The 14,162-nt window shown below is 33.4% G+C and overlaps 1 protein-coding gene across 1 annotated transcript in view; it reads right to left on the bottom strand.

The window, feature by feature from the left end:
* Positions 1–7,099: 7,099 nt before the first annotated feature.
* ghrhrl (growth hormone releasing hormone receptor, like) overlaps positions 7,100–14,162 on the bottom strand; it is a 43,336-nt gene continuing 36,273 nt past the window's right edge. The window contains exons 12-13 of the mRNA XM_088918138.1: positions 11,192–11,233; positions 7,100–7,201 (exon numbers count right to left, since the gene is read on the bottom strand). Coding sequence (XP_088774264.1) covers positions 7,100–7,201; positions 11,192–11,233 — 144 coding nt within the window. The remainder of the gene's footprint in view (positions 7,202–11,191; positions 11,234–14,162) is intronic.

Here is a 14,162-nt window from a genome sequence, read left to right on the forward strand (position 1 = left end):
CGTGGACTTCCAGTATCTTCTACTACTGCATTCTAAACATTTCTTACTGTAAAGGTCTTTGAAAAGCTTTTTTAAAGGTGCGGTATAAACTAACGATTATCAGTAGTAGTAGTAGGAGTGACCACATTATTATGCATCACTACTCCATTATGCCTCCCAGTCCTTTAATTTATTTTTTGGATTCTTTTCAAATTCCAACACATTGTAGACTTTATTGATCCCGAAGGTAAATTGATGAAATACCTACTGTATGTATCAAAACCTTTAAGCTGTTTTTCAAAAGCACTTCACCACATAACGTAATACACAAGTCGCTGGGGAAAACATTGGCATCTGTCCAAGTGAATCTTATCTTGATGTACTTTTTAGTAATTTATACTCTTAATCTTTTTTTTTTAGTATTTCGATTTTTATTCGGAGGATAAGGTTCACACACAAAATCAGTGTATATGCCGGTAATGTCCAACTTTATTCTATAGTTTCTATAGATTATATCTATAATATACACTATACCTATTTATGACCACCTACTGTATTAATTTTGCTATTTAAGATTCAAATTATCTACACTATGAACAAGTTATAAATTAAGTTATTGGATTAGGACAATCTGTTTGATGCCACACTGTAAATATATTGAATGTAAATGGTGCACATTGATTTTTCTGTGCATAAACTTATTAATTCAAATTCAACTAAATTAATAATGTACATTTTGAACTTTATGTACATTCAGGTAAGTGTAAACACAGTTGAATATTAATTTCTTTTTAGGTTTTGTTTGCTCTTGGATTTTGAGAATTGAGAATTTTTTAGTTAAAATTTTATTTCTTTTGCCAAGCATTACTTAAAACTGAATTCCTTTTGCGAATGTTTTTCACTCCCATAGCTGGTTAAATGGTAATCTGTTTTTAACAGTCATGATCGTTTGCACTGAAAATATGTATATTGAGAGTCATAATTTTTACCTACCAGACAAAATATATCTCAATAAAAAAGAAAACATATTTGAATCAGACATCCTTATTCTCCATTGAATTCTGTAAAAGAGTTTTCAGGGTAAAGATTGTCAATTGACACATTACAGTGCAAAAAAAAAAGTACTGCACCTTCTTGCAGGCCCTAGCTCGGCATTCTGTTCTACTGAACAGATCCTTTCAGATAAGCCAAGTAAATGTCAATACATGCAAGTGATTCTACTGCATACAACAGCTAACACTGCCCCCTAATGGAAATCTATTTATACAGTAAGTATAGTTATTAAAACGTGAGGACAACCACTGTAATAAACAAAATAAAACTGTTTATTAAAGAATACAACAAAGTAAAAATATTTTAATGTATTTTATATTAATATTTAAATTAATTTTAAAACATATTTCCTTATTGTTCATACTGTTGCAGCTTTGAGAAGTGAACATATGAAAAAGACATACATACATGATGAAAGTAAAAAGTTTCTAAGTTTAATTATTTCACAGAGATGAATATCAGATATAGAAAATGTTTTTTTAGAATGCTTATTCCTATTGTCTTTGTACCTCAACATGTATGTAATTGTATTTTAGACTCTAAAATATGTTTCAGATTAGGTCAGGTTGCGTAATAGAACACACATTTTCTATTCACTAAGCTTCACTTACCCCCCAGAGGGAACCTGGATGCAAAGGCAACACGAAATAAAGAGGAGGAGGATGGAGGAGGAAGGAATTCAAAACTTAAGAAGTGTGCATTAGTGTGGTTAGGGTTTAAATAGGGAAGAGAAAATAGAATGATAGAGAAAGGGGAGGAACACCTTCAGCTTCTCTCCTAGAGTTCCAACTATCTGTTTCCATTAAGTGACAGAAGAGTTAGAAACCAGTACCTACCATAGACTGAATTCAAGCTACTTACCCCGTTAAACTTTGTAAGAAATGAAACTGTTGTAAAAGTACATGTATGCAGTTCAGTTTCAAAGACTTATGTGTATCATGCTATGGTAATGACTGGCAGTGGCCAGAAGACAAACGTGTACTACAGGACCAGGATTGAGATACACTGTTCTTGAGTAACTTTAGTTAATTATCATCTAGGAAGTGTAGTTGTACTGTAGTTGAAATGCTCTAGAACTGTGATTCCTAACCCTGGTCCTGGGGTTGCATTGCCTGCCAAATGCAATTTCATTTGTATTTTCTATTTTAGGTTTGTTTTTAAATTTCAACTGCTACAAAAGTATTATAGGATTAAGCAATAGATATCACCCTGTGCCAGCTGCTAGGTTTCAGATCTCCCCTTAATCAGGTGTAGCTGGCATGTAACCAGCTGGATTTTAGCATAAATAAAATAACTTGATCATAAAAGGATCACCTAATAAGAGCTTTTTAGTTAGAAACAATGAAGCTAAATCCATTGAAAAGAGGCTGCATAAAGTTCTTTATGCTCATATTGTTGAAAATAATACAATTGTATTAAGGATCAGGGGCTATCCCAAGTATAAACCATTTAAACCTAACCCACAATAAAGCAGTGCTACTTTAATCTACAAGCTTTACCTATTTAATCAACACAGTTCACATTTACATTTTTACTGGTATCAAAGATCATGACAGTTAAATACCACTATCAAACATTGGTGTCTCACAGGCCTTCATTGATAACACCTGTGCCTAATAAACTCATTGAATGTATACTATTGGCCATTCTTATCCACAGCCTACTGGGAAACCGACTATGAGTGAATTATGCAATCTCAATGAGAAAAGCTAGAAGGTAAAGAATATGCCAAACTTCTGGACCATAAAAGACACACTCTAGATGTTAATCCCATAAAAGAGTCATACTATGGTATAAACAATATGCTGTGGTTTGGGTTCAATATACAGTATAGTAATTGACTCCAGGAACACAAATTACAACAAGGCTCTCAGCTGTGTCATTCTGATATACATATAATAAAAATGTAATGAAAATGAAAAAAAAACCAAAATATTTTCATAACATGCAAGCTGCATCTTTTTTCTTTACTTTTACTTTGTCCTGACTATTTACACAAATGACATAACAATGCACAGTTCACAGAAAACGTGACACAATACAGTAAAGACTTAAAAGACTAAAGATGTCTGAGATGCAAACACCTCATTAATCTGAAGTTAAAATTGAAGAGAACCTTCTTCCACACAAATGTAAACAGGTTCTCATACAGCTTTATCTTATATCTTCAATCTTATCTTTATTTATCTATATTTATTATATTTATTTATATTTTATTTATTCTGCAACACTTTTCCACTGCATTTCCATTATCTTGAAATGAAAGATATACTGTATCAATGCATGATGGTATTTTGTACATACATTAGGAACATGAAAAACCAAAGGAAAGCATTTCTTTCAAACTCAGAAGCAATGTGCCTTCTCTAAGTTAGATTTATTAAGTTCATAAATTGTCAACGAAACCACTTCTAAATGAAAGTCTAGAGTCTATTACTTATCAGACATGATTTGTAGAAGAAAATACAATTGAAACATTAGTTGAATTCTGTTGAATTATGATCAATGAGCCAATACCATCAACAGCAGTATTAACCTTCCTGCTGTGATATTATGGTAGCTGTCCATCATATTCTCCCTAATGTGTAACTTGCTTTTATTAAATCTACTTTTTAATACTTAATCTTCTGGAATCTTTCAGATTGTACTTGAATTATTTCTACTGCTTGACTTTTTAAAATACTGTGTACCACAGAAATAAACAGTTCTAAAGTGGAATGGCTGCAGGTTAAGTCATCAAAGAAAGCTGTGAAGAAAGTACACAATGTACCTTTAATATTAAGTACACAGTACAGATCCAACCATCTAATATGCGCTTCAAACTCACATCAGTAGAAAGCACACAGCAGTAATCCACAGTCCTGTCCAGAATACCACATTCAGCCCTTCACAAATTAAAACAGGTTACACTAGGTTACACAAAATACTAAAACAGTTGTTTCATTTAATTTTTTTCATAATATAATAATCATATTATGTATGTTACAAATGTTATAAATGTATGTTACATTATATAAATGTATAAAATGCATGCCTAGCTACCTTTTTAATGTGGCTGTACAGTTTTTTTTCTTCTGAAAAGTGGATTACATATCGGTTTGAGTGATATTTTTATGAGACATTACATTTAGAACACACAATTACTGTACAAAACTGGAGGAGCATCAATACATTTCCAGTCTACACACAGAATCTGTGACTTCAATGGTTTATTTTCCAAAACAGAAAAAATGACAGATTATAACAAAGATTTTTTTCCCCCCTGAGTTTCTAAGTGGGGAACTAACTCATTTTTGCTTACAATGTTGTTAGCAAACATGAGAATCCTACCTTAGGAGGAGTAAAGAAAACCAGTTTTATCACTCACTGGACCACATGACCAACAATCTTGATTATGCTCAGAGAGAGTAAAATAATTTAAAATGCCTTGAAACAGAAACTATTTATAATTTATTATTTATAATGCAAATGAAATAGTTGTTAAGTGCACCTTTGCTAAGAGTAGTGTTGCTTCGTAAATACCACACACAGCAGGCATCACTGAGCAAGCATTTTCTTGGCCCTTTCTTCAAACTGACTGCAGTAAAGTTGTCTGACCAGGGTAAAGTTAGCTTAAATTTAAATATTCCCTCATTTATTTTATTTTTGGAAAATTCAATTGCATCTTAACAAAATTACTTTGAAATGTCAAACTGTTTGCATTTTATGATTTTTTCCCAACCTTCAATTTATCATTTAAATTCATATTTATTTTTGAGAAATGATATTTCAGTTGTACTGTAAGTAACTTTGCCAGGAAAATGCTAGTATTTTGAAGATTCTGATTTGTGAACACTTTCTACTTGAAAATGTTATTGAAACATTTATCACCTACTGTAATTGCACTTTTAGAAATGTTACCTTTTGTGTATGCACAATTACACATGGGCAAGACTACAAAGGCAAATTACCTGTATATACTGTAATGATATAAGGCAAAATACCTCAAACTCAAAATAGGTTACAATTATACAACCTAGGTTACAATTATTGATTTCTGAAACTATTTTATCTTGTTATTTAAATAAGGATCAAGTAAAAATGCAATACTTTTGAAAGATATTTTGTGTTCAACACCCATGATGTTCAAAGCAAGTATTTTAGTTATTTGTGATTTATTTGATTTTTAAATATTTCTTGGATATAGCACTAATATACTGTAAATGTAGTACTCAGGGATAGGGAGAGACTATTCCACAGTCAATAACTTTAACCTAAAGCACACATGATATCCAAATCAAGTGCTTAAAAGAATCCACAGTACTCCTGAACTTTCACAACCTTTCTTCGACTTGTGACATTTCCCTTTCATTTTTTTTATATGGCATTATAATAGAGCAATATTCGTAGATAGAGGGAGGCTTTTCCACAGTCAATTAATATTTTTACTAGAGTACTCATGATGTTGAAAATTCATGTTTTATAGAGTACACTGTATCCCTAACCTTTCTTTGATTTATGAAGCTTTTCTTTTACTTTTGTATCTTTGAATATGGCAATATTATACTTTCAATACTGGGATACTTGAATTTTATAAACTGTCAACATTTTAACAGCTGATTTTTGGCTTCGTTCAGATTCAAACTCCTACATCTATCCCTAACTCCTTGCAATAACTATTGATGTTTTGTTTCCCCTTACAACTAGGTCGCACAAGCGTTTTCTTGCAGGATTTTTTTTCTTTCTTTGCCCATCAGTCGCTCTCTATCTACTGTATGGTTCAGACATTCTTAATGGTTTAATATAGTGGTGCTCAGATACCGGGGAGGGGATTAGAGTTGTCTTACTGCCTCCATAACTAAAAAGACAAACAAGACTGGCTTAAGTGAAAGACTGTGAACTTAATTCACACAGATTAGTATCACATTCTCGATAGCACTTAATAACTGTATTAACTGCTCCTACAGATTGCTTTCTCAGTCAGTCTGGGGCAGGTGGGGGCTGGGGGTGGGGTGGATGCTTTTCATTTGAATAGCAGTATTTTTGTGTGTTTGTGTGAATAGTAAAATTTAATTAATCTCTAATATCTTAATGTAACCACAAAAGCTACTGTTTTAGCCTTAAAAAGGGAACATTAGGAAACAATTGTATTTTCTAAAAAAAGAAAAACGTAATAATGCTTTGTTGCTGTGTCAATGTTTTAAAACTGAAGACGTAATAATAATAAACTTTATTTTAGGTGTAAACTTTATTCTAAGGAGTTTCTCATTGTATCCTTTTTAAATAAATATGCAATTCAAAACACATTTAAAGTTTCAATCCATCTTCCAAGGTACTGTAATGTATTGAAAAAAGGTTAGAATGAGCAACTTCCTGCATCAAAAGACCAATTTGTACAACCTTTTAATGCAAAGTTAATATATAAACATGGAACGGTGATGAGAAGTAATGTATTTGTTCTGTTAATTATTAGTTTATATAATGTTAGATTTGAGCATCTGAATTTTATAAGAAACTGTGAGTTACAGGCTGTTGCACCTGTCCTTGTGTCTTGTGTCACCAAATTAGAACATCAGGAATACAGAATCTCTGTTTTTGCTACTGTGTAATAATCACTATTAAAAATGTTTATTTTCATCTAATCTCTTTCTTTTATATATTTATTGGCTTTAAATACATGTTTGTATATGTCTTTAAAGCCACTATGTATAATATGTTTCCATAATTAAAATATAAAATAACATTATTTATTTTCTAATTACTATTTATTTAGAATTACTAATAATTCTATTTACCATCTGTAATCATTGTATTTAATGAAATTGTTTATCACTAGTATGTTTTACAGATTAGTACAGGAAAGCAGTAAACATTTAACACAGTGTGACAACCACATGCAGCTGCAGTACTTTAAGGAATCAGTAAGCCACCTGGCAGTTTTACAGAGTAGTACAGTCCTGCATCAGATTATATTAAAAAACACTGTTTCCTTTGAGTCTGTGACACCATGATGCCTACCCCAGTATACTTACTGACACTATGCACATTCTAGATGGCTGTATACCTTTAATGCTAAATGCTTAGATGATTAAAATGGAGTATCCATTTGACTTCCTTTCACCACAGCTGGTATGTCCCTGTAGCTATTTTCATACCATCTTGTCCAGTTTCGTTGGATTTCTGTTTGCACCTGAAGATAAATTGGAAAACATAAAGATTTCTTGTTTGTTACAATGCACACAAATACAGTATAAAATATAATATAAACTGGAAGAAGAAAAAACAATGGGGCGTGAGAAAATAACATACTGTAGATCCTCAAATCACTTTCAGAACCAATTATTAATCTGAATTATACCAAATATAAATGCTTAGGAAATGTTTAGTTGTGAGGAGCAAGATGTTGTCAATGTTATTTCTAAATCAGTAACATATACTGTATGCAATACAAGCAAAATGCACAGGTTGCACAGAAAGCAATGTTGCATGTGCATTGTGTAGAAATTATAAAATAGTTTTTGCCATTCACCAGAAAAATCCCACTAATGATGATGGTGAAGTGGATCCAAATTATTTCAACGGTAAATGTCAAATTGTTGCAAAAGTGGGTTTCAAGTGATTTCAATGTCTACAATATGTCTACAATAACACCCATATTTCATCTTTTAAACCATGATTTGTCAACTGATTCCTTTTCCTTTTCCTGGTTACTTACATTACACCATTGCAAATCATTACCACAATGTTTATCTTTAATACCTCTATAGACAGTTTCTCAGTTCCTGTGAAGTGAAGATATACTGTACAATAGCAAATGTTACTGTATACAAACCCACAGATTCACACAACTATCTCCTTTAATGAGCTGTATAGCTCATTTCACCCCAAACACACTAAAAACTCTCTCCCTTTTTCACAGTTCCTTCTCTCTATTCATTATAAGAAGGCTCCACGGCTGAAACGTTGTGTTTTCTTTCTTCTCTTTTCAGCATGGAATAAATCTATTACTTGTTCCTTTGCAACATAGGGAGAATATACAAACTGCATGTAGATAGCACTCCAGGGCCAGAATTGAACCCAGGGCCTCGGTATTACAAGGCCACAATGATATCCACTACTCCAATGTGGTGCTCCTCTTGTAGACATAGTCTTTAAAAAGACCATTATTATAATCAGTATTGTTTGTACTGATATATAACATAAATAAGTAATTTATGTTTTGAAAATTTTTGGAATTCCAATGTATTTCACTGTAGTTAATTCCATTTCCTTTCATTCCAGTTCACATTCCACTTCAGTATATTTAAGACTATTTCAATTCAAAATCCAAGTCAAGAACTGAATTATATACAGAAATATTATTAAAAATGTATTATTATACATGAAATGTATGCATAAAGGAAAAGGGTTGTATGGTTATGCACTGTTGCATTGTTGCTTCGTAGCTCTGGGGCCTTTGGTAAACTTCTGGACCAGGGATGATATCTGCATGGTTTGTGTTTGTTTTCCTCCAGGTGATCTGATTTCCTCCCACAGTCCAGAAACATACTGTTAGGTTAATAATACTGTTAGGTCTGGGAAAATTGGCCCAGGTGTAACTCTGTCTGTGTGTGTGTGTGTGTGTGTGTGTGTGTGTGTGTGTGTTGTCTGTCCTGTGATGGTCTGGCATCCTGCTCATTGTGTATCTCGCTTTGCTGCCAATGTTTATAGGGATATTCTCTCCTGTGTTCCTGAATTGGAAGTAATGGTTCAAAAATTGAATGGACATATACAAAAATTAAAGACATTGAATATTTTGTTGAGCATGAGCATAAAAACAATCATGTTAACCATCCAGACACTGCCTAGATGACTACAAAGTTAGCCAATGGTAACTTTAAAAGAGTTACATAATTTAGTGGCTGAGATGGGAGAAAACATACATAATTAAATAAATATCCTGGTCCCTACCTTAACGATCCACACAGTTATTTGATTGGCCTCTGTGTGCAATAATAGTGCTGGTCACAATTTCAAAATTAATAAATCTATCTCTGTAAGGCGCTTCAGCCAGGTAGTGAAGTACAAGCAAAACCTATACTGTGAAGACAACAGAGCTGTCAAAATAACTGTCAAATAATAAAATTTGTATAAAGATGCCAAGTTATACCAAGAAGGGCATAACAACATAAAGACCCTTAACATCACCATTAAAGATGCCACTATGAGGCCAACAGCTATTTTAAATAAGTTAAGAGTTCAGTGGTTGAGGGAAAATGTCAATGTGTTAGTAATGATCAACAAAAATGGTGTACAAATCTTATAAAGAAAGTTGGGTGGTTGGTGTTAATATTTAAGTTATTTTTGTTATAATACTCATTATATTTCCTTACATTTGTATGCTGCATATATAGTTCTTCTAGGTATAAATGCTGCCAGTTCACATTCACATATGGAAACTGCACATTTTAAAACCAATTATTGCAGTAAGACAAAGCCAAAATGTAAAAAATAACTTAAACAATGTTTCTATTGATTGTTTCTGCAACCTTATCTTAGGTTCCAAAATGTATTCTAAATGCATTTCTTTTGGGACAGTATATCTCCCATTGGAAAGAAATTGCAAGAGGTTCAGATCAGCTGAAAGTCAAACTGTTTCCTTTCCAAGGGATATTCAACAAGTTAAGAGATTAGTATTAAACATGAGTACTGAAGTTTGTCCCATTGACAAGTTTCTTGAGGAGGTTCAGCACGATATATGAGTGAATAAGTACAGGTTGTGCAGCAGGCATTTCACTGCAGAAATGTTCCAACGTGATCTGCAGAGTAGATATTCTAGAAAGTAAGTAGTGTTTGTTGGCAAAACCATTACAAAGTCGAATTCAAATTAATTGCACTCATTCAAATCAGTTGTTGGGATAAAATATCTAAAAACATGGTATGTATCATTTTCATAACATTTTATATAAATTAATACAGTAGCAGAATTCTCTTGGTCTAAAATGTGTTTTTTTGCAACAGGAATAGATTGGTTTTCAAATAAGGTTAATTTTGAATAGGACCTGTATTGACATTTTCTCTGAAGTTCACATGTTTAATGAAACCTGACAGTTCATAATATGAAATATATTTTCATTTCACAAACTAAACCACAACCTGTGCTCAAACCAGGTGCCATTTCTACCATTTTTGCTCATAAAAAGCGACCGAACAGAATGAGAGGCTGATATCAGTACTGGCATAAAAATAGACAAAAATCTATCATCATGATTTACTGTAAGTGATCCTTTTCATCATAATTATGTTTAAGACCTAAGTTAAGATGTGCATTAAATATGGTTTTATGACTATATGCAATATTTCTATCAGATTAAAAGAGATGTATTAATAAACTGTACATGCTCGTTTACAATGTAACTGAGCCACTTCACGTCACTGGATGTTTTGTTGCCTTGATCTGAAACACAGACAATGCTGGCAATATGGTGCTAAGCATACAGTATGCGGCAATTTTACACATCACCACGTACTTTGTACTTTCATTGTGGTTTGAAATGAACTCATCAATAACCCCGAAAAACAAAAATAGCATTGCAGTTCCCCTTGAATCTGATTTTTATGGATGATTTAGAACTCTCACTTTCTGTCTTCCTCTAATTCTCTCTTTTCTCTCCTCTTTTTCGCCATTTATCTTTTTGTACCTACGTTTTTTTATGCTGTGATCCTGGACTGTTGATGACACTCTTGATGATTTTCCAAGAATGTATTTAATTAAGGCAAACCAAGGTAAACTTTACAATTGCTAATCTCGGCAAACACCTTCTTGTTTTGAAGTTCCCAAGAACTGGAAATGTTGACACTTGCCTGGTGCTGACCATTTTCCTTTAGATTATTACACCTCAATAGCCACCTCCGAATCAATAACTGTAACAATATTTTAAATAGTATTGTTGCACAATTCTTGTCTTGAGGGTGATTACCTTGTGCATAGACAGCAGACTGACAGCTACAACCTTGAAAAAGAGAAGCTGGCAAATAAGCCACAATATCAAAAATAGCAATATCAAATAACAAACATATAGGTCTAGATTACAATATGGAAATAGATAAAAGCAATAATCTCTAAAGAATCACAAATTTTACAAAAAATGCATGTATGTTTTTTTATTTCATATACAGTATGAAACATTAAATTACTTACTTCTTGGTTAAGAAAGCAGTAGAGAACAGCTACTAAAAGCCCCTAAAAAAGAAGTAATGTTTTAAAAAAATATTTTGTTACATCTTAGAAACAGTAAAGAATAGTATCACACAGAAAATGTCATGTTTTCAATATATAAAATACTGCTTGGCTATTACGTATCTTCAACTGTCAAAATGTTTTTTTTAATAATTTTATATACTTTAGTTAAAATAACCTAATACAACCTAATACAACACACAAAAATAATTTCCCTTCCCAGATTTTTTTTTCAATTACTGTATATAAAAGAGGGAGAAAGTGTGAATTCCATTAACAACACTAGATGGCACTAGTGGAAAGGTGTGGGTCAACAAACAATACACATTGTGTAGTACTGTCTGTCCAAAATACATTTAGATTATGTCTCTGATCCTGCTGAGTATCCATACACTTGGTGAACATTTCCTACCCCTTTATACAGTATTTTTAATTGTAGTATACAGTATTTGTTTAATGCAACATATTTACTTGACATTGTCTGTAGGATTGATTTGAAGTTGTCCAGAACTAAAGAGATCACTTTTAGCTCAAAACACATCAAATCAAACCAAACTCAGCATAATTATAAGGCTTAATCTTAAATGCAATCACAACCACCCCAGCCTTCATTAAAATGTCAAAATAAGACCATCCCAAACCACAAAGGATATTAGAACAAGTACTGTAACATAAAAAGACTTAATAAAAACAGAAGTCCACAAAGCTACCATAGATCAATCTTAACTCAAGTGTAAATGAACTTAACTGAAGCACAAAATGCAAGTGAAATAGCCAAAATATCATCCTGCTCAAAAGTCAGGGTAATCTGAATTTCACACTATAAAATTTTACTATTTAAATTTTACAAATTTAAAACTAATTGGAATTAAAAACAATAAAGAATGTGGCTTCTATTTAAAATTATTTTAACATTTTCCAGCATTTTCTTAAAAGAACTGAGAGTCTGATACTCAAACACCTGAATGAAAAGTCTATTTCAGATACCCACAATTCTATGCATCAAATTCTGTTGTATCAAGATTTTCCTGTTCTCAATCTTACATTTTTTTTTCAACAGCCTGATTTCAGTTTCTGCTTAGGGTTAGGCCTAACAATAAATCTGTTCCAACCCTAAGACTCAACAGACTATAGAGATAAGAGCAAAATTCTTCTCAAACGACATTACTTGTCATGATGTGATAAAAGTACTTGAGGGGTAAGGTTTGGGAGTTTTGGGAGTTTGCTGGTGTTTTTGCATATAATGGCTTTTTTCTCCATGTTGCATCTATTTTCTACTCCATCTGAGGTTCTCCTGCTCTGCAGCGCATACAAAATGGCTAGTCACACTCAGCAAAGACTGAACGATGCAATGTTCAGACATGCAGTCAGAGGTGACACATTAGAATATGTGGGGGTGCTGAATAAGCTGAACTGCACCTGGAACAAAGCGCAAAAAAACATAGGGACAATGCACCATGATCTGGCCATTGGCATACAATTAGCTCCTTGAGTTTCCCTTACTTATTAATGTCTGCCCTGAGATAACCTGGACATAACTGCCCCTTATTCAAGTCTTGAAGTTCTGGATAGAAAGGGATACAGTATATATGCTTAGGCAAGAGAAGGCTGGGAGAGAGAAGAAAGAGGAAAGAGCCTGGAGAGGATGGCTAAGGTACTGTCTTCCCCTCTCACCTGCCATGTATTTGTTGTAAGAGCAGGTTAGGGAGTGTATAATAAAACAGTTCATGTACATAGCTGTGACAGCATTCGTAGCCTGCAAAGGAACAAGCAAAGGTTTATTCCATGCTGAAAAGAGAAGAAAGGAAACACAGCAAAGAAGCTCCACAGCCAAAACATTGTGTTTCCTTTCTTCTCTTTTCAGCATGGAATAAACCTTTACTTGTCCCTGTATAATAAGACACATTGTTTGGAACAGTCTGGACCAAAGGGGATGCTAGAGACAATCAAACATTTGTGGGGAGTTTTGTTCCACTTTGCAATGTGTTAAAATGAGATATGCCATATTGAAGAGAGCTGATTCAGAAGACTGGTTTTCTCCTAGAATGGATTTTTTGGGGGAACTTTTTGTTTTGGTCACTGGGGACAATGGGTTTCATTTGTTTTGATATGTGTGTTTCTCTTTTGGATACTTTTCTCTTGTATGTTTTCTTAGTATATAGTGCTCTTGTTTTGTAATTATTATATGAATTGTTATGACCCCAAGTGTCTAGGGGTAAAGGGGTGTAACATTTAGGATAATTCTTTTGGAAGCAGGTGGGTTTTGGTGAGGGACTAGGAAGCGTGATAACAAGGTTAAGGAACTAGAGTGGTGCCAAAGGAAAGAAAATAACAAACAAAATGGAGCTGGCTAGGACAGTGAGGGAAAGCTAATCTGACTACAAAAGAAAACCCGAAACACACGGTCTTCGGCGTCTTCAACACCCTAGCTAACCTGCACTGACTACCCAAAACCATACAAGACAAACGGCACTCACCCGTACTAAACTAGTGTACTGATACAAAATCAACTAAGTGTGTAAGTGTACCCAACAACCTAAACTAACCTTATATACAAAAGTTCACACAAAAACACAAGTGAACCAGGAATACAAATAAGGGAAAACAAGAGTAATCAACAGGAGCAGGGTACAAAAGAACACAAAAGTTGAACATGTAACACTGGGGCAAGGTAATGGCAAAACAAGGATGAACACACAAACAAACGAAAGTACAAAGAAACAACAAAACAACAAAGCCGAAGCTATACGAAAATACACACACACAAAGCAAAACAAACCAACAAACGAAGCCGAAGCAATAACCAGAAGCGAAGCGAAGCGAAGCGAAGCAAAAACCAAAACCAAACGGGACCGAAGTCAAACGAAAGGCCTCTTCTTGCTGAAAACCTCCATGTTATATGCTGAATAAGATGTGTTCTGATTGGCTGAGA

The sequence above is a fragment of the Atractosteus spatula genome, chromosome 6 (assembly GCF_055471065.1).
Source record: "Atractosteus spatula isolate fAtrSpa1 chromosome 6, fAtrSpa1.hap1, whole genome shotgun sequence".
In the NCBI taxonomy this organism is placed as follows: domain Eukaryota; kingdom Metazoa; phylum Chordata; class Actinopteri; order Semionotiformes; family Lepisosteidae; genus Atractosteus; species Atractosteus spatula.